We start from the raw sequence: 21,067 nt of genomic DNA on the forward strand, positions 1-21,067 counted from the left end.
ATTTACATTTAATATGTGCGTGTACTAAATGTGATCTTGTTAACTGTTTATATGTCCTACAATTATAGCTAACTCACTCTGAACTTCATCTATTACTTGTAGTTGCAAAATAAGATATAGAAAACAGTATGATTTGAATTTTTCCTAATTTTTAAAATTTAACTGATCTATTTTTAAAATTTTATTCAAATTTATGGTAACAGTGAGACAGATGTTAAACTTTTTGAAAACTTTTAACAGTGAAATAAACAAGATGTAAAACTCATTTTTTTTTTTATCAAATATGAGTTTCCAAACTTCAATGAATATTGTACATCATTACTCTAGTCATCTTTCAAACATACAAAAAATAATATTTATTCAAAATGTTCAAAAAATGACAGGAAAAGTTTCAGCTTACTGCTTTTTACACTTAATCTGATTTAATAAATGAATGCACTTACATCTATGATGATTTTTGAATGAGATTTATATGTTATATATTACTGTACTCTTTGTGATGATTGTGTTGAAGACATAGATTCCACCACTGCATAATAGACAGTTTAATTTTGAATATTTAAAATTTAACTGTTGAGATATATTGTAATACAATAGGGATGGAATCTGTTTCTATAATGATATTTAGATAACAAACAAACAAAGAATAGAACAAAATAACTTAAAAAAAGAGAAAAATTGGGGGCTAAAATATTACCACTCCAGAATAATTGGCCAAAAAAAAAGAAGAAAAATAGACTAAAGATTTGAAGCATATAGAAATAAAAGACCTCCAGCCAGACTAGATAAGATAAGATAAGAGTTAGAAGATAATTAAGTTCTAATTTTTTATTATACATTGGATACTTTGTAAGCTGTTTTCTAACAAGGAGGGAGGGAGGGGTTGTTAAAAAAAATTGGGGTAGGCAATTTTTTCTCATTTCAGATTTCAGAAATTAAATTTTAATTTCTTTTAAATCGCAACAGCATATTGTATTGCACATTGAGTATAAATTCAAATCATATATGATCAATATTAGTTCTTTGACTACAGTCATTCTGTGTCAGAAACCTTTTATTTGTCAAATATTTGAAATTACAATAATCCAAATTCAGACCTGTATCAAGCATGAATATTGTGTCCATTTTTGACCCAACGGTTCAGGGTTGGACCTCTGCGGTCGTATCCAGCTGCGCTCGGCAAAGCAATTTATTTATTTTATAACCATCCACTTATTTGTACTAGTATGACAGATTCACACAGAATGAAAGACTATCAAAAGTTACACTCTTAGAAATGTTTTGGTAGATTTAGATGAAATGTGTATCTGTTTTACAAGTTTCATTTTTATCTTTGTTATTATTTTTGTTAATTGATATATACAGATTGGTGCAAGAAATGTGAAGACATTGCTTTGAGATTCCCATATGTATTTCTTATTTTATATTTTTGTACTTTTATGTATGATGAGATTTAAAACAATCTTCATCTGAAATCTCATATGATATCTATTGCATACATGCTGTGCTGTCATATGCTGTTTATGATATCTTTTCATTTTGGATGTATTTGTGTTGAATGGAATATAACTTGGCAAGATTGATTTTAAATTAAAATGAAATTGTACAGGGCTATTCCAGAATTAATTGTATGGAGTTGAGGCCTTGGGGTAGGTACCCAAATATTTAGGGGTAGTGGGGTTCAAAACATCTATCACATAAAAAGGCTTGAAAATATCAAACTAGCGGGCATTTTAGGAAAAATTGCCTTCCACCCCTATTCATTTCATTTTGGAATAGCCCACATTGGATGATGAATATTAAGTTTGACTCCCATATTTCATCAAATCATTTCAATATATTTTGAATTAGAACATTTTGAATGAGATATTTGTTTAAAATTGTATTTGAATTATTAAGTGCTTTGCATTCATGTCTTTATTTATGTCTAATAAAATACTCATTCTTTGCTTAAATGTGAGTTGTTTTTTTTTTATATACAACAGCAAAAAATAAATTTTGCGGTCGTATATTGATATCACATCGTTGTTGTTGTTGTCCACGTCTTCGAAAGACATTGGTTTTTAGACAAAAACTTTAGTTTACTAGTAAATCTTAGTATCCAGCTGATCCAGCTGTGCTCAGGGAAGCAATTTATTTAAAATTACAAAACTCACTAGACAAAAATCATAGGTAATTGACATATATACATATTCTGCATTGACGTAATAACCTTTATTTATACCAAGCTATCAAAGGCATGCAAAAGCTTTTTGCAAACCTACCTTTTTATTTCTTTACTTTTATTTTTGTTGAATTGAGAAAAAAATCCTTTCTACAAAAATATGGAGATGTGGTCTAATTACAAGTGAGACAACTTTCAACCACAGACAAAAGGAGGAAGATGTTAACAATTGTAGGCACTGTGTTGCCTTGGACGATGAGGAAAACCCTTGCTTTATAGTAAGTTTTAAAAGGTCCAGCCATGACAAAAAAAAAACTGCTGTTTATTTAATTTTAAGCATTTCCAGCAGACCAAACGTTTATATATTTTTTTATGAACTTTTATTTTGAAAGATATAGCTAATAACTCAACAAGTTATAAAAGTTGGTACCTCGAGTTTGGTACATTTGCTTTACAGTACATGTAAATTCAAAAAGCTATGCATGCATTTTTTGCTGTTTTTAAATAATGGACGAAATATTGGGGATTAATAATTGCTATTTTAACGAATTAAATTATTGTCACAATTTTCTTTATAATAAAAGCATTGCAATAATTTCTGAAGTTGCAGAAGTACCACACACTCTTTTATAGATCATGCTTACATGCCAACAGTGGGTTACTGATGTGTAATAGTAATTGGTTTTAATATTTTCAATGTTTTTGAGTTTATTGGCACCTACTAGACGAAAAAAATGCGATGGTGTTCGAGGGAAGACTGTCTTTATGTTGCGCATGAAAATAACATCTTTTATATTCTCAATAACCAAATACACGTTGCGATTCCCTGACAACAATAAACAAGTCTAATCATAATACACATAAAGCCCCTTTTACAAAACAACAACCCATGGCTTCCTACTACGTCAACAAAACGATTTTATCACAGGTTCTTGAACAAATATAGAGTAAAGTTAAACAAGAAAACTTGTCGCATTAAGAGTGTATGTACGATTGGTGTTTCAATTCAATGTCAAATTCGTTCTGAATATCATTTCATGAAATATTTGCCACTGGACATGATTAAAATCAATCAATCAATCTTAATGCCGGCTTAGTAGTACACACAAAGTCCTGTCTATTTGAGATCAGGACATGTTTTGATCTGAGCGTCACTGATGAGTCTTATGTAGACGAAACGCGTGTCTTGCGTATTAAATAACAAGCCTGGAATCTTAGATAACTATTGATAACTATTTACACCACTGGGTCGATGATACTGCGTGTGGACGTTTCGTCCCCGAGTGTATCACCAGCCCAGTAGTCAGCACCTCGGAGTTGACATGCATATCAGTTATATGGTCTTTTTTTATATAAATTTACTGTTTGCAAAAGTATGAATAATTCAAAATACTTAGGATTTTCTTATCCAAGGCATAGATAACCTTCCCCGAGTGTATCACCAGCCCAGTAGTCAGCACTTGGGTGTTGACAGGAATATCAATTACATGGTCTTGTTTTTATAAGTTTGCAAAAGCATGAATAATTCAAAATACTAAGGATTTTCTTATCCAAGGCATATATAACCTTAGCAGTATTTGGCACAACTTTCTTTAGAATTTTGGGTCATGAATGCTCTTCAATTTGTACTTGTTTAGCTTTTTAACTATTTTGATCTAAGCGTCACTGATGAGTCTTATGTAGACGAAACGCGCGTCTGGCGTATTAAATCATAAGCCTGGTACATGTGATAACTATTTACGCAGTAAAAATACCAATGTCAGATGCTATTTTAGTTTATTGCATGTATATTACCTACCATTAATGTTAGCTGCACTAGTTAATTTGATGTATTTATGGATATATCTCTGTGTTGCTTTCTTCGTTAATAAAACTGTTTCATATACATCAGCAGTTATATTGCTGTAGCAACAATTTGCATAGTGTTAAATATAAAAGGAGTATGCTAAAATATTTTTGACTCTGATCAGGCTTAGATCAGCCATGGTCACATGTACTGAAAATAAAGCTAAACAGAAAATACTTATCGTCTAATGACGTTATGTTGAATAACGGAGTATTATACAGGCACCACAAGGTCTCGTGCACAAGAAACATATTCGGTCGAATCAAACTTAACAAAATACATATTATACATATTTCATTTACAAATACTGTGTCAAACTACATGTATAAAAGATGCAGCTTATTAGATGAGTGAAAAATAGCTATAAATTTATAGATGTCATTCCCCCAAATAACACACTATAATCTGTTAACCTAATCAAAGTCACACATATAGAAACAAAATTATTAATAACGCAAACAGTGTGTATATAAATAAAAATGTGTGATAACGACGTTCACGCGACTTAATAATTTCTGATGAAAATATGGTCACCTTGACGCCAACAAAACTAGTAGGATGTTTTATGTTCGGGATTGTCTTGGTTTTGATTGGCGGAATTGTCGATATTCTTTACCATGAAATTTTACCAAAGAGGATACAAGAGGTAGGATTAAAACACGTTTTCTTTCGATCTGAACATCTATCTTTTCGTATTTATCTATATATTTATCATGTTTATAAATACACAACTTATGTAATCGAATGAAAGGATTTTTATGTCTAAATAGTTATTACAATAATATAAAGATGAGGATCGATTGTCATGAAAATCTGGTTTTCTTGTGAATTTTAAGATTCATTTATATATGATATTATTAATTATAACTTTGTCGCACTTTTGATGATTTATTTTACCAGTTGTGTAACAATATTGATTTAAATGTATATACTTTTACATGTTTTGATATATGCCGGACCGAGATTTAAAAAAAAAACCATTTAGTTCCCAGCCCGGCACCTGCACCCGGCACATAACATGTAGCTGTTTCAACTGTATAAACAATTGTAATGTGGCCATAAGGCAATTGGTATTAATAGTATAGAAAATATTATTTAAGAATAAAATTACGAAAATATCGCCTTGTGCAATTTGATATGTATATAATAGATATAAGAATACTCGACACGCACTAGAAAAACGTGAGGTAAATTTTAGATACAATACTAGTAATATATATTTGGGAAATATTCTTTAGAATGTAAAACCTAGCTAAGCGTTCCCAAATTACTCATTGATCTTGTTTAAATGTTTTAGCATAAAAACAATACCATGTTGGAACGAAAATTTTATTTAGCAAAACGGGTTGGAAACAGCTTGGAGAATTTTTTGTTAATTGTCTTGAAATCGCGATATATATATCTGTACAAAGATTGACTAAATTCACCAAACGAATTTTATCAATAACAGAAAAAGTTATATAAGTTTATTTTAAAAGCTGTATTGTTTTCATAACAGGAAGTGACTCTCGAGAAGGGTTCGAAAATATACGATGATTGGGTGGAAAATCCTGTAACAACATATTTTCAAGTCTGGGTGTTTGATATTCAGAATCCGGAAGAAGTAATAGAAAGAGGGGATAAGCCGTTTCTTGCCGAGAGAGGACCTTACACATATAGGTATCACATTTTTCTTAATGAATTGAAGTCAAGGTGTTTTACTGTATTTGCTATGCTGGATCAATCTTCCTCAGAAATGTTTAGATTCCAAGTTTGAACAGTTGAGGGTATATTCAATTTAATGTGGGTCATTTCATTTTATATAGACCGCGCATGAAGAACAAACTCATTCTTTTGGTTATGTAATGATTGACAATAGAAACTTTACATATTGATAATATCATTACTGCCAGTTGCACTTTCAAGCATCAATCATAAAGATAGAATCATGAAAAAATTTACTCTTAACTTCTTTTTGTTATTCATGTCGATGAGCTGCTTAAGTCGTTATTGTAACAAAACCAATAATATATAAAAACTTTCTTTTGAGTATGTAACATAACAAATCTTAAGACACTGACGAATCAATCAAAGATAATATACAACCAATGCTATATTGTATCAGTATAACTTTTTTTACATGGAGGTGTAATAATTTATCAGATTTTGCATGACAATTAAACTAGAAAGAGACCAGATGATACTGGGATTCATATTGTCATACAAAAGAAGTGACAAGTTATCAATTTGATAACTTAAAAACAGATGCAATTAAGATCTATTCTTAATCCATAACAAAAACATAATTTAAGTGTTACTAAAAATTAAGATAATGACATAACTCATATTGAAAAAAAAACCTACTTGCTCTTTTAGAACAAGATAAAACAAAGATGAAATATGTTTGTATTACTTTATTTTTATGTAAATCAGATGTAATATCTCTTTAAAACTTTTGTCAGGGAATATCGACAGAAATACAACATCACATATCATGCAAATAAAACCGTGTCATATAGAGAGCTTCAGTATTATGTATTTGACGAAGAAACTTCTGTGGGACCTGAGTCTGATATCATCACATCTGCAAACGTTCTGATGATGGTAAGTAAACTTAATAATTTTGTTGGAAAAACTCTGGCATATTTATAGTGAATTTAAGATCAGTTTCTTTCATTTATTGTAGTAATATCTTATGGAAATATGTCAGCAATAGACATTTAATGAGAAAGCGTCTATTCCATGTCCACGGACCTTGTTAATTGTTATTGAAAGATAACTACAGACAACGACGGGGTCCTTAACCCGAGACAGACACATCAACATTAAAACTGTAAAATGTCTTTTTGAATTTTATTGGTATATTTATAAGCTTTCCTACATTATTTTTTTTTATTATACAGCTTCATTTTATACAAATGTTCTCAATGAATTGCTTATTGTTTGTGGTAATTTATACTGCGTTTTAAAATGCAATTGAAAATTCATATACATTATAGATCAACACGCGAGTTTGTATAGTTTGCATCTCGTTCCAGAGTAAGATTTGACATCTGTTCCTAGTCGATAGAGAAATCAATTTCATATGATTCCATTGAAGATGGCACATTTTGTTAAGTAGTCAATTGACATCGGAAACACGACTGTTACCATTAACAAAGAAGAGCAAAACAACAAACAATCTTTACTTTTGCTTTATTTCCATAGTAATGGGTTGTAATGAGGAATTCAGCACAAAAATAGGTTGTCAACTTTAGATTTTAGTCAATCATTTGATATATGTTACTTTTTATAAATATGTTTCTTTTTTTCAGTAATATACATTTATTTTTTAGACACTGGCAGATATCATTAAACGAGAATACAGTTATGTAACAGAGTTAGCAGAAATGATTTTGGATGCAGCAGACGATAGCAACCTACTCACTAAATATACAGTGTCCCAGTTACTATGGGGATATGAAGACCCTCTTTTAAAAAGAGTTAATTATATTCTACAAAAATTCAATAAAACCATTGACATTAAAATTGGACTTTTTTATGGAGTGAGTATTACAACGTGATGAAATCGGTCGAACTAGAATTATTATTGAGTTATCATTTAGACAGAAAATAAAGGCAACAGTAGTTTACCGCTGTTTGAAGGCATACATCGATTGAGAGAAAGCAAATCAGGGTTACAAACTAAAATTGAGGTAAAATCAAATCATCAAATATAAGAGGAAAACAATGCAACAAAAAAAAACAACGACACAACACACACAAAAACGAACTATAAGATAACAATTGCAATTTTCCTAACTTGGTACATGACATTTAAAGAAAAAATAGTTTTAAACCTGGTTTTGTGTCTATCCAAACCTCGCACTTTCGTGGTAATGATATATATAGCATTAAAAGACACCATTAAATGACAGGAATACAGTACAAATAAATGCAAGAACATTCAGAGAAATACATAAAGATATGGAAAAAACATATTAATATCTAGTCGCGCAGCCAATCAAATCAAAGCAAGAACTGTTTCATCAAACAACTTGATACACACTACATTGTAGTATGATTGTATTATATTTTCAAAGGTATTTTCACTTTTTTGTGGAAAAACCTGTAGGTATCTGTAGAAAAAAATCAATGCAGAACCATACTTATATTATTCGAAGAATCATACTCATATGATTCTATAATGGATTTACAAATATGTCAATGTTCCATTCTGATATCTATGATGAGTTTCTTTACAAGCACTGGATCGATGGCACTGCTGGTGGAGTTTTAATTCCCCGAGGGTATCACCAGCCCAGTAGTTAGCACTTGAATTATCATTGATATGGTCATATTTATAAATTAACTAAACTTATAGAATTTTTGAAATACTAAGGCTTTTCTACTTCAGGTATAAATTACCTAATTAGCTGTATTTGGCAAACCTTTTAGGAATTTTGGTCCTCAATGCTCTTCAACTTTGTACTTTGTTTGGCCCTTTTTAAAACCAAAATTCAATCCTGGTATCTGCGATGAGTTTATTCGATATTCAAATGCAGTTATACTTGTTTTAGTTGCATGCAAAATTCCTTCAAAAATCTTATTTATAACCTAGGCCATTAACATACTTTCTTATGATTTCAGAAAAATAATACAGATGATGGTTTATACACAGTTTTTATAGAAAAGTCAAAATTGGGAGAGATTAGTCGCTGGAATAGGTTAAAGTATGTCTTGAAGAATTCAATCATCACTCCCCATAGGGGTTGAGGATTCAGCAAGAAAAATTAAAATAACAAAATAAAATGTTGAGTTCGCCAGTACTAACCTCAAATTAGTTTTAAATTTCGGTTTCTGGCTCTCCATGTTTAAAGGTTTATTGCAAAATGTATAATCATGCTTATATATATAAAGGCCATGTCCATGGTGGTGCATGTTCTAATATTTCTATGACAGAAAAAGTATCAGCTGATTCAGATTTTAATCAGGTTTTTTTTTGTTTGATTTAAACATTCAGTAAACATACGTTATTATTTTGCATTATAAAAATATCCATAGAAATGTATTTGTTTTTATTTCAGGGAGCTTCCACATTGGACAACAAAAACATGTCGCATGATAAATGGAACAGGTATAAAGTAACTTTAAAAACAAAATACTGAATTCTTTTTCTTCAGAAAATAACAATACTTTTGAAAATTTGCAATACATAATCTATTACTGACGCGTTCAAAAGAATTCGGCATCACAATAAAACATTGCTTAAAGTTTTCATTTCTTGATCTTTGACGCTCCAAAGATATAAAAACAAGTGGTCATAACACCATGGCAAAATAAGACAAAATAAAAAGATTTATCGCTATTTTGTGCATTTTTCCGTTGATCTTTTTTTGTGATAATTTTTCATATCATGCTACTCGCTTAATTTGAGATTGAAAATTATCGCTCGAAACTAAGGAGGCACGTGGCGACGCTAATGAAATTGACATGAAATTGACAATACGTCATAGGTAAAATAGCGATAAACAGATTATCATTGGTCATCTCAACTCGATTGCTTTTCTCGCTTTCTTCTACCGGCTCATGCGAGAAAATCAATCTCGTTGAGATGATCAACGATAATTTATAAATGTCTACAAAACAGCAAACAGGAAACTAAACTAAAGCAAATCAAGAAAGAGCATATCATTGCTATTGAAATCAAAATTATGAGCTATGGCATGTCATATTACATGTAGTACGTATACGTTATATGGTGGACGGTGGTATGTTTCTATACAACAAGAGTGGGAAATATCCGAAATCACAACGTTCGTCATCGTTACTTGCGCTTATTTCCCGTCAGTGACAATTTCAAATAAAAAAAGATAATACAGACCTTCTTGCCTGGTCGTAATTCTTAACTTAAATATAGAATGCTGCAAGATATGATATTTCCCTGTCTTTAAGAAGTTTTTCCCTACATACTTCAGGTGAATACAAGACAATGACAACTAACAGGTTACCCATCAGAATAATATTCTCAACTACAACCATGTTTAACGAAAAATATGTTGACGCTTAGAGAGTGCAGCATTTTGATAAAAAAAAATGTTTTTTTTAATAAAACAAGAAACTGATATTCCGATTGTCAGAAAAATTTCCTACTGCTTACAAAATTGTTGCAGACGATCTTTCAATTTATAATGAAGAATCATAATTAACGTACACATGGTACAAAGTCGTACTGTTTCAAAGTGGAATGTTTTAATACTGATACAAATTTTACTGGCTATGATTGGACATTTTAGTAAACTTTATGTCGTGACAGAATTTACAGTCGATTAACACTGTTGGTTGACTAGGTTTCTTCATAATAGTGTGGCCTTCTTTGATAGTAGGACAAATCAAAGAAAACTGTTTTGTGGAACAGAAGATGTATGTCTACTTGTGTAACGTCTTTGTATTATTCAATTATATTCAATTTAAAGACGAAGCTCGACTCCTTTTTCTTTGATACTTATATTAGTGAAAAATACAGATATATTACATGTATATTCTAAATGTCCCTCTTTAGTAGGGATGGGAGAGTATTTATTGGATAACCAAATGTATTGGAGATTCAAAGATTTTTTGCATTAGAACGGAACAGTCAATAAATAGATATTTGCACGTGACAACAATATTGTCGCATGCCTTATCAGCTGGAAAGACAAAATAGTTTGAAAGCAATTCAAATCAGAGGACCCACAGACCTATTGTCAATAAAACGTCAATATACATACATGCTTTATCTTTTGCAGAAGGTAGATTTTTCCATCCAGATGTTAAGACAAAAGACATATTATATGTTTTTGCATCGGATTTGTACAGGTTAGTATACTCTATTTTTATTACCTGCCACCTTTGTGCTTCAATGCACAGGTAAAACGTTATCGATATCTTAAGATATACTAAGAACACTAAAGCCAATCCACGTAGGCATTTTGGACGCACAAAATTAATAAAGTATTATTTCCATTTACAAATAATTGTCTTCAAACCAGTGCTTGGGACTATATCTTGATTTTGCATTTTTGTTCCGTGCTGAAGGTCTCAATGTGGCTTTGGCATTACAGATAGTAATAATTAAAAGTAGTGACTGTTTCTTAGCTTTGGGTTTTGTAACGTATCTATAAATATTAGTTGGCGTATTTTATATTAAATTTTCTTCGGTGAAATATTATTATAAAACTTTACTCATAATAAAATTGACGGTACTAATTTTCTTGCACCAGATGCGCATTTCGACAATACATGTCTCTTCAGTGATGCTCGTGGCCAAAATATTTGAAATCCAAAGCTTATATAAAAGATGAAGAGCTATAATCCAAAAGGTCCAAAAAGTATAGCCAAATCCGTGAAAGGAATCAGAGCTTTGCATGAGGGAGATTCATTCCTTAATTTATAATAATTTCTAATATTTTGTAACAGGAAATTTTAATAACACAAAAAATCCGTATTTTCATGCCAGTACCGAAGTACTGGCTACTGGGCTGGTGATACCCTCGGGGACTAATAGTCCACCAGCAGAGGCATAAGGTTGTCATTTTTTCCTTTGATGTTCACAACGACAAATCAAGTTATACTGTTTTGATATACCAGAGATACATTTTCTCTTGGATTTTCAGATCATTCTACCTGGATTATTTAGGAGAGAAGCAAATAAAGAACATACAATTATACAGCTTTGTTATACCAGATGAATTATTTGCTGTATCTGACGATAATGCTGGATTTTGTACTCCTTACGGTCATTGCACACCAGCAGGATTGCAGAACATAAGCTTGTTTAAACAAAATGGTTTGTTGTTCAGTCTCGACTTTATAATTGAATTGTGAAAGGTTATTTTACACTATATTTGGATTATATTTTGATCCGTGAATTTGTATGCTTGAATCATTTGACCTTATAAAATTATGAAATCTGGCTATGGTTAGCTGAATTCTCAAAATATGTTTACACAAAATAGTGTATTTGGAGTTGAAAAAAATAATCAGCTTTTTTATTTTAGACATCTTCTTGTCATTATTATTTCTGTTGAAATATTTTATCTAAATTCGTAATTATCGTTTTTGTCCTCCACAATACTCATACGAGGTTAACCTCATTAATTTTTTCTTATTTTCTCCATTTTTGCAGCATTACATAAACTAAGGGCAGTGTTTTTTCATCTCTCAACATTTGATGACTCTCATCTAAAACTTCAAATGTGTTGTGTAAAGCTAGTCAAACTTTTATGTTTTGTTTGCTAAATACAAACAAGGCTTTTGATTTAATATCTAAATCATTTTTGTCAATTCTTATACAGCGATAAATTCTGTATACACATTGTTTTGATGCAGAATTATAATTTTTTTCAGCACCTATCTATATGTCACAGCCACATTTCTACGCTGGAGATCCTGATATTATAAACAGTGTGATTGGTCTACATCCTACACCAATAATACATCAAACAATTCTAGATGTAGAACCGGTAAAATAATGATAATCAGAATGGGTATATGAACACTCATGCACATGACGTTGCTAACTCATGTCTTAACTTCATGACACAATGTTACTGTCCGTAGTTAAAACCCCGAATGATAATTGTTTTTTTTTCCCCTGTTAATCACATTAACCAAACTGCTTGATAACGGAATTAGTTATCGGCAATTCACTTGAAAACTCCCCATATACGTCCACGACACTTACTTAAGAGAAAATCCTTAAAAATTACGGGACTGCTACATGATCATATAGAATTTCAACTGACGAGGAAGAATTTGATCTTTCTTCGATGTACTGGATATCTAAATTACATGTGTGTCCTTGAATATATGATTATTGCTAGGTCTGCCAAGTGCTCCAAGAAACTTCTTTCCACACTTTTAACATAAATTTTATCAGCAATCGAAGCTTGGCTTCAGAATAACTGTGAAATTCTAGTGGCGGCGTGTATCAGATGAGGATACTTATCAATCGAAAGATCTTTTGAGTACATAAAATCGAAGTCACTTTTCACTTGCAATAGTATTAAAACGTTGATTTCTCTAACTTTTAAACCTTAAAGACAAATTGAAAGAATAGGTTCTACTTTGTTTCATGAGAACGAATGACCAATGTAGATACAAGATACAAATATCTTGGTTTAGGAAGGGATAAATCATACTTTGTAAAAAGAAAACACTGATTCAAACAAAAACTTCTCTAAAACTGACTTCACCAAGATGCTTGATTCGTTTATTCACATCATATTTGTTACGTTATGAGAACGTGTTTTTTCAACTACTAAACCAGTTTCACAAAAATACTTACGACTAAGATTGATCGTAAGTCATGAACAATTCAGTATACTTAAGATCAATCTTAGTCGTAAGTTTTTTGTGAAACCGACTCCGGCATTTGTATGGCAACCAATTGTTTTCATCTTCTTAATTTATGGTGCCTTTATTCATATGAGACGTATCTCATACAGTAGAATAAAATGATGCCAGTATTATCCTTTAACCTATAGTTTGGGGACTATATTGAACGCATCTATCCCTGGCGGGTAATACGGACACAGCTAAAAGAGAGGCGAAAGATACCAGAGAGACAATCAAACTCATGTCTCAAATTATCTGACAAAGCCATGGCTAAAAAAGAAAAAAACCAATAGACAAACAACAATACACATGACACAACATAGAAAACTAAAGACTTAGCAACACAAACCCCACCAAAACCTGGGGATGATCTCAAGTGCTGTGGAAGGGCAAGCAGATCCTGCTCCACATGTGGCTGCATGTCTGTCATATGTGTTGACTTACAAAAAAAGTAAAATAACAAAAATACCGAATTCAAGGAAAATTCAAAACGGAAAGTCCCTTATCAAATGGCAAAATTGAAAGCACCAAATTAACACATCAAATGAATGGAAACCAACTGTCATATTCCGAGTGACTTGGTACAGATATTGTAACAGTTGTAAAGCGTCGAGTTTAATGCACTGAAAGAGAATCTCATAGTATATATCAGAAGGGATAATATATGCACGGAAAGTTTTGATAATGATCTTGGTGGTTGTGACTATGATTGTGTGTGCTACAAAATAATTGAAGCTTATTAAATGGATCGATATTTTTTTATGTTACTACATTTTCGGAGTAACTATTGTATTCAGATCATATTTTTGACAGGTTAATTCTGTTTGCTGGAATCATTTGCACTTAGAACATTATGAAATCAGAAGAAAAAACGTGTTTACACAATTGTATTTGGAGTTGAAAAAGTTATCTGCCCTTTGATTTATTCATACGAGGTTACAAATAGAAATTAAAATGAGGGCCAATTGAGAACAATTTTTACGACAATAGAGGTGATCTCAACCTCTCAATTGCGAACTTTCCATTTCTATGTAGCAACATTCCAGTAGCGCATGCATATGGAGTATATATCCGATACGATATGCAAATTCCTAGCATGATTGTATTGGTAGAAAGTTGCTATTTATAAGGAAAACATTGAAGCAAGGGTACAAAGTGGCTAAATTGAAATCATCCCTTTGAAAGTTTTACGGACGTCATCAAACGTTTGTTGGCCGTTACGGAATATCTGTGTCACATATATACCACATGTGTTCCAATTGTCGTAACTACAATCTCGTCCTTTTTTCGTCATCACCAAATGATACTTGAGATTCTAAAATAATTTTTACTGCCCTTGGATAATATTTTTAATGATGGGTGATTTGTTTCTGTATTTCAGATGACGGGTATCGTAATGAATATAAATAAAAGACTACAGATTAACATATATTTACAAAATGTTACGAATATCAGGTAGGATAATAACATAGGCATTAAGACGGTAACCAACACACCAACAAAATATCCCTGTGCGGTCTTCAACTTTTGGCCTCCGGACTCTAGCACAAACAGTAACCAACACATCAACAAAATATCCTTGTGAGGTCCTCAATGTTTGGCCTCCAGACTCGAGCACAGATGGTTACCAACACATCAACAAAAAATTCCTATGAGGTCCTCAATTTTCGGCCTCCAGACTCGAGTACAGACGGTAACCAACACATCAACAAAATATCGCTGTGCGGTCTTTGGTCTTCAATTTTTGCCCTCCAGACGCATACCACCGCTTATAAATAGGTTGGTGATTAGTCACGGGTCACAAACAGAGTGGAGTATATTCCTAAAATATTCCCATGGAACATGTTTTTTACTTCCTTGATTATGCCCTCTGTCCAGATTATTTAATATGCATTTCTTACTTATATTCAAATGTACGTTACTTCTTTCCATTCATTCTTATTTATTGTGAAATATGGACACGATATTTATAAGACGTTAAATGACGACAATAATAATAAACATTCAAACGCGTGAGTCAGTACACTGTATTTAATTCAACTTTTATATTTTCACTTAATTTCGCTGTCAAAAAAAGAAAAGCGGTTTGAACTTTCAGAACCAAATTTTGCTTTCAAATAATACTAAATTTTCCTAGTATATATTTGTAAATAAAAAGTGCTATATTTTGTATCCAATGGAAATACACCCTAGATGTATTTGACCAAACCTTTCGGAATGTTTTGCCCTCAATGCTCTTCAAGTTCGTACTATATTTGGCCTTTCACCGTTCGAGCGTCACTAAGGAGTCTTTTGTAGACGGGACGCGCGCATGGCGTACCAAATAATAACCCTGGTATGCTTGATGTTTTTTATATACAGTTTTTTGTTAGGTACAAACCTGTTGAATACTTAAATTTTGTGTAAAATGTTAAACTCACGGAACACAGGTTTTTTTGTTCAATTATTTTTTCTGCTTTTCAGAGATTCTGCACGTTTTACAGATGGTCTGTATCTGCCTATGGCCTGGGTGAATGAGGTTTGTATATCTCTAACCATTAAACCAAGAGTTCCAAATGGATGTCCGTTTGGTATCTTTCGCCGCTCTGTTGTCCTAAGGTTGCAAGACATTTTGATTGTTATTTTTGGGAAATGTCGATCATAAGTTAATTAACTTGTTTCTGTGATTGTTCGTACCAGTGTGGACAGACAAGTGCCTGAGTTAATTAACGAACAACAAAAGTTAACAGAAAATCGTCATCTCGAAGTCAGTCTTATGAGCAGAAACAGAATTGAAGAAAAAAAATCCTAGATAAGTTACATTCCTGTCAAGGTCAAACAATTTCTGTTTATAGTTACGATTTCTATACTCCTTATATTAAAATAGGCACTGGGTACGGTTACATTGAAATGTAACAATAATAAAAAAAAAAAGTTATTGTTACATTGGAGACTAATTGCCGGAATGCAGGGTTGCGTATAAGGAATCAATTAATTACGAATGTAACAATAATATATGTGTCTACGGTTACGTTTGTTAATGTAACAGTACGTTAATGCACTTCAATGTATGCTAGGACTAGTAATATGTATTAAAATAAAACTTGTGAAAACTTTTATTTGAATTTATCAATAATAGTGCATACAATTTTTCAAATTTTTATTTACTTTGGCAGTTTCTACACATCCAGTATGTTGTTTTGGGACCATGCTTCAGTCCGACGCATTTTTTGTGAAACCACTCTAGGCAGCCATCACAAACGGGTGATGCAGTATTGTGCACGTTGATTTTGCAGACTTTACAATTCCACTCTACAATATCCCTTTTTGAAGTTGTACATGTTATAGAAACTTTCAATGTCTGCCATGCTTCAAGTGAAAAATATTTTCGTCCAATATTTTTGTTGGAAACATGAGAGGTTGATTTTAGTATAATTTTCGCATTTTAAATTGCATTGTCGTTTCGATTCAAACGCATCCCAAGTTTTAAATTAATACTTAAAACTATTTAAACATTATTTGTTGAATAATGAAAATAATAATAATAATGAAAAATATCATTATTATTATTACTATTATACATATTGAAGAAAATCGAACGTAACAATAACACAACGTAACCCTAAACACGAATATTATTGGTCATTCGTAATTAATAAGTTCCTTACCCAACCCTGCATTCCGGCAAATTAGTCTCTAATGTAACAATAACTTCTTTTATCATTGTTATATTTCAATGTTACCGTAGCCAGTGACATTAAAATAACACATAAACTAACCCAATAAAACTTTTCCTGCTCAATAAAATGGTCTTTTACCACATCTATGTGTTACTATTTCTGTTATAGTCATTACAATTCCCACTTCAGTAAGAAGAAACAACCTTACTTGGAATATATATCAAAATATATAAAATCCAATAAGGACATATACATACAATATATGTCTTCTTCCATTTGCAAAACGACCAATAGTGCTATTAGTTATCAAAGGTACTAGGATTATAATTTACGTCAGACGCGCGTTTCATCTACATAAGACTCATCAGTGACGCTCATATCAAAACATTTAAAAAGCGAAACAAGTACAAAGTTGAAGAGCATTGAGGACCTAAAAATTCAAAAAAGTTGTACCAAATACGGCTAAGGTAATCTACTCCTGGGATAAGAAAATCAACTATGATTTGTCAATAAAAAGTAAAAGCACAAAAATACCGAACTCCGAGGAATATTCAAAACGGAAAGTCCTTTATCAAAAGGAAAAAATCAAAAGCTCAAACGAGTGTAAAACAACTGTCATATTCCTGACTTGGTACGTCTTTTCTTTTGGCATTTAAAGAAAAAAAAGGAAAAAAGGAAAAGAAAAAAAGAATGAAAGGCTTAAGTTTTGTTTTTGAAGTATGTCTTTCTTCGCCTCCATGCATAATAGCAAACCTAGTAAGTTTAAATAAAATGACAAAAGAAATTATATTTACCGTTATAGAGTGCTGGTTTGGATGACAAAAGTGCCAAGAAGTTTAAGAGTGAAATATTGCATCCGTTAAAGCTGGCGGAGGGGTTAGAATATGCCTTCATTATAACTGGCTGTTTGCTATCTGGCTGTGTGTTTTTATTTTCTTTCAAAACATGTCTTTTTAATAATGTAAGTACCTTGAATAAATTCACAGTTGGGCTTGGGCATTAAGCAAACTGTCTTCAAGTGTGAAGAAAACAATAATTACTAATACATGTAAAATTAGAAGATGATTTATTAAGAGATCATCTCTTTTATTAAAGATTTACACTGTGAAACTTTCTTCACTGCAATACTTTAACAAGACAAAGACTGTAAAGATAACGAAAAGGTAGCGATACAAGTGTTCATATCTAAAAAGAGAAACATTGTTTTTTTCTGTTCTAGATGCTGAAAGTTATCTAAAGATCCTTCCAATTCAGACTATAGCATCTAGAACAGCAAAACATAAATTTCTTTTTCTTAAATATGAACATTTGTAGCATTACCTTTCCCTTATTAGACAGTCCATATTTTGATATGTTTGAGATTTCGAATCATATTAGTTACATAGTGTGCTAGTGACCTAATACGATATATATGGGGTCAGTAAATTCCATATGGGGTGAGAGTGAAGCTCGAATCCCCATATGGAATTTACTAAACCCATATATACCGTATTACGTCACTAGCACACTATGTAACATATTTATCTTACCACCTATTTTAACGTGTAAAATTAAGACTTGTAATCTACCAAAATGAGCAAGCCAGTCTTCAATACTCTTAGCATTAAGAAACTACTTCAATTGATCCTACAAGAATAGCCAACGATAACATCTTGTTAGGTTTAAATGTGTGTTAATGAATTTATTTCAATCTTAATCATCAATTTCTTCGTCTGTTGAAACCTTTAAAATTTTTCTCAGTTCCGTTTGTTTTTTTATAAAGGGACGTTACACCACTACTAACCGTGCATGAAATAAGCCCCTCCTCCCTACTACCTAATATGGAATATAAAGGGACGTAACTACACTACTAACCGTGTATGAAATAAGCCCCACCTCCCTACTAATCTAATATCAAATATACATGGTCTTCACGTGGACGCTTTTAACCAATCATATTCCTAGAAATGTATAGGAGGTAAGATAATCATTGATACCAACTAAATATCATTACTCAAGAAAAATTATTAAGTTGACAACACAATATTATTTCATGAAAAGTACTAGCTTCTATTGACCATGTCCACTTTGGTCTGTACACTTTCTTTTAAAATAGTTAAGAATTATTTGCATGTTTAAAAGCGAACAACAATCAATGAATTCATGAAGACTATAAGAGAGAAAAAAACAAGGCATTTATACAATATTTTCAGAAAAAAGTTAACTTTTCATAAATAGCTTGAAATGTTAAAAAAATAAAAACACTGATGGACATCCAAAACTACAAAAAGTCATCTTATAAAGAACTAATCAAGTCTTTAGTTTGACCTGACAAGGTTTTAACCCACTATGTTCTGATTTTATCCTCTTAATTTATAGTTGATGTGCTTCACTCGGTTTTAATTTTTAACCCGATTTGTTTTTGCTTCATCGATTTGTGACTATTGAACAGCGGTATACTACTGTTGCCTTTAACTAGCACACTCGAGGTGAGGTGTTACCAAGAGACAACTGAGGCAGGTACAATAAGCATGCTTTGTACATGAAAACATATATTTTACAAGTTTTGAAACACAGAACGAAAAAAGATATAAATAAAATTGAGAATGGAAATGGGGAATGTGTCAAAGAGACAACAACCCGATCATAGAAAAAAACAACAGCAGAAGGTCACCAACAGGTCTTCATTTTTGCTAGTAAAAGCAATAATTTGACTATCATTTGACCATTATCATATGTACATTTAGCTGTAGCTAGCATTAATTCTTTGCTTCCTTCTCATTCAAACAGATAAAAGGTTCTTTTACAAGTGACTTGCATGGAGAAGACAGTAATGAGAACTCAAAACTGATCAGTCCAGAGAAAAAAATATCATTCAATTCCAAAAGGAAAGAACAAAAACCAAAAGTGATATTTAAGGATGAAGATAATAACAAATAGTCCGTTTTCAATCAAAATCAAAAATGTGAAAATTGTAAAACCAATTACTGATAAATCAGACAGTAGTATTAGTTAATGCTTATTGGACTTATTTTGTTTATCATTTTAACTGTAAAATACAATAATATATACATAAGTATTGATAACATCAGCATATATCATATACTAGTACATCTATATTTAATTGCTTGTGAATTTATTATAAGCTTCTTTTGTAAGAAGTGAAATTGTTGTATGTGAAAAGTCGAGAACTTTTGTATTTTTATTATAAGCAAAATACATCATGAGAATATACTTTGCATGTAAATTTAGATGCTCAAATTTTGGGCACTCATTCTCTTATACTAATAATCTCTTATCTTATTCTCATTTTACTAATTAAAATAAAACTTCGTTGTTTTATTTTCATTTTAGCCTGACAAAATTCAGTTTCATCTTTTACATAAAGAAAGAAAAATATTATTGTCCTACCCATAACTCAACACTATTATTTCTTTCATTGATTAGGTAGAACCCCTTTGGTCGAGGAATAGATGTAGTTTATTCATTATCAACATTTACTTTTATACTAGTTGATAACTACTGAAAGACTGTGTTTTTGAATCTTTCTCTGATCATTTCTAAAATGTCTACATGTCAGTAATGAAGGTGGCAAAGGAGCTCTTTTTCTCTATGCATACTCAGTGGCCAATTAAGGAGGGGCATAGAGGGTGCAAGGACAGACAACACTATGACAAAAAGGAAAACAAACGATTAACAAAAGCCCCAAAACACTACACAGAAACTTAAAATTGGGAACAAAAGTCTCAATGTTAAACTGGAGTGAACTCAGATGCTCTGGAAAGTTGTGCTGTTCCTAATCCATTCTTGGTACTTGTTGTATTATTTATGTCATATATAAAAATGTTAGCTGTCCGTTGCCTTTCAATGCGATTATAGCTGAAAAACACCCTCTTAATTGAAAAATCATCAATAAACTATAAATCTGTACCAGATAAGGACTTTTGATGAGAGATGAATCTGATAATGCATCAGACGGTAAAAGTATATATGCTCACATGAAGCCAAATTTCAGCAAGCTCTAATTTTTAGTTTAATCAAATGGACTGACGGAAACAAAGACAGCAGGATGGATAAATATAA

The 21,067-nt window shown here is 31.6% G+C and overlaps 1 protein-coding gene across 1 annotated transcript; it reads left to right on the plus strand.

Annotated features, from left to right (window-relative positions):
- The first annotated feature begins 4,490 nt into the window (after nt 1–4,490).
- LOC143041926 (lysosome membrane protein 2-like) lies at nt 4,491–20,319 on the plus strand. Its single transcript, XM_076214072.1, has 13 exons — nt 4,491–4,656; nt 5,509–5,669; nt 6,452–6,593; nt 7,325–7,534; nt 8,619–8,701; nt 9,056–9,105; nt 10,757–10,826; nt 11,624–11,796; nt 12,357–12,472; nt 14,728–14,801; nt 15,810–15,864; nt 17,808–17,966; nt 19,775–20,319. The coding sequence occupies exons 1-13, from the start codon at nt 4,537–4,539 to the stop codon at nt 19,922–19,924; spliced, it is 1,563 nt and encodes a 520-aa protein (XP_076070187.1). The 5' UTR covers nt 4,491–4,536; the 3' UTR covers nt 19,925–20,319.
- The last annotated feature ends 748 nt before the right edge of the window (nt 20,320–21,067 follow it).

This window comes from Mytilus galloprovincialis, chromosome 8 (genome assembly GCF_965363235.1).
Source record: "Mytilus galloprovincialis chromosome 8, xbMytGall1.hap1.1, whole genome shotgun sequence".
Lineage (NCBI taxonomy): Eukaryota > Metazoa > Mollusca > Bivalvia > Mytilida > Mytilidae > Mytilus > Mytilus galloprovincialis.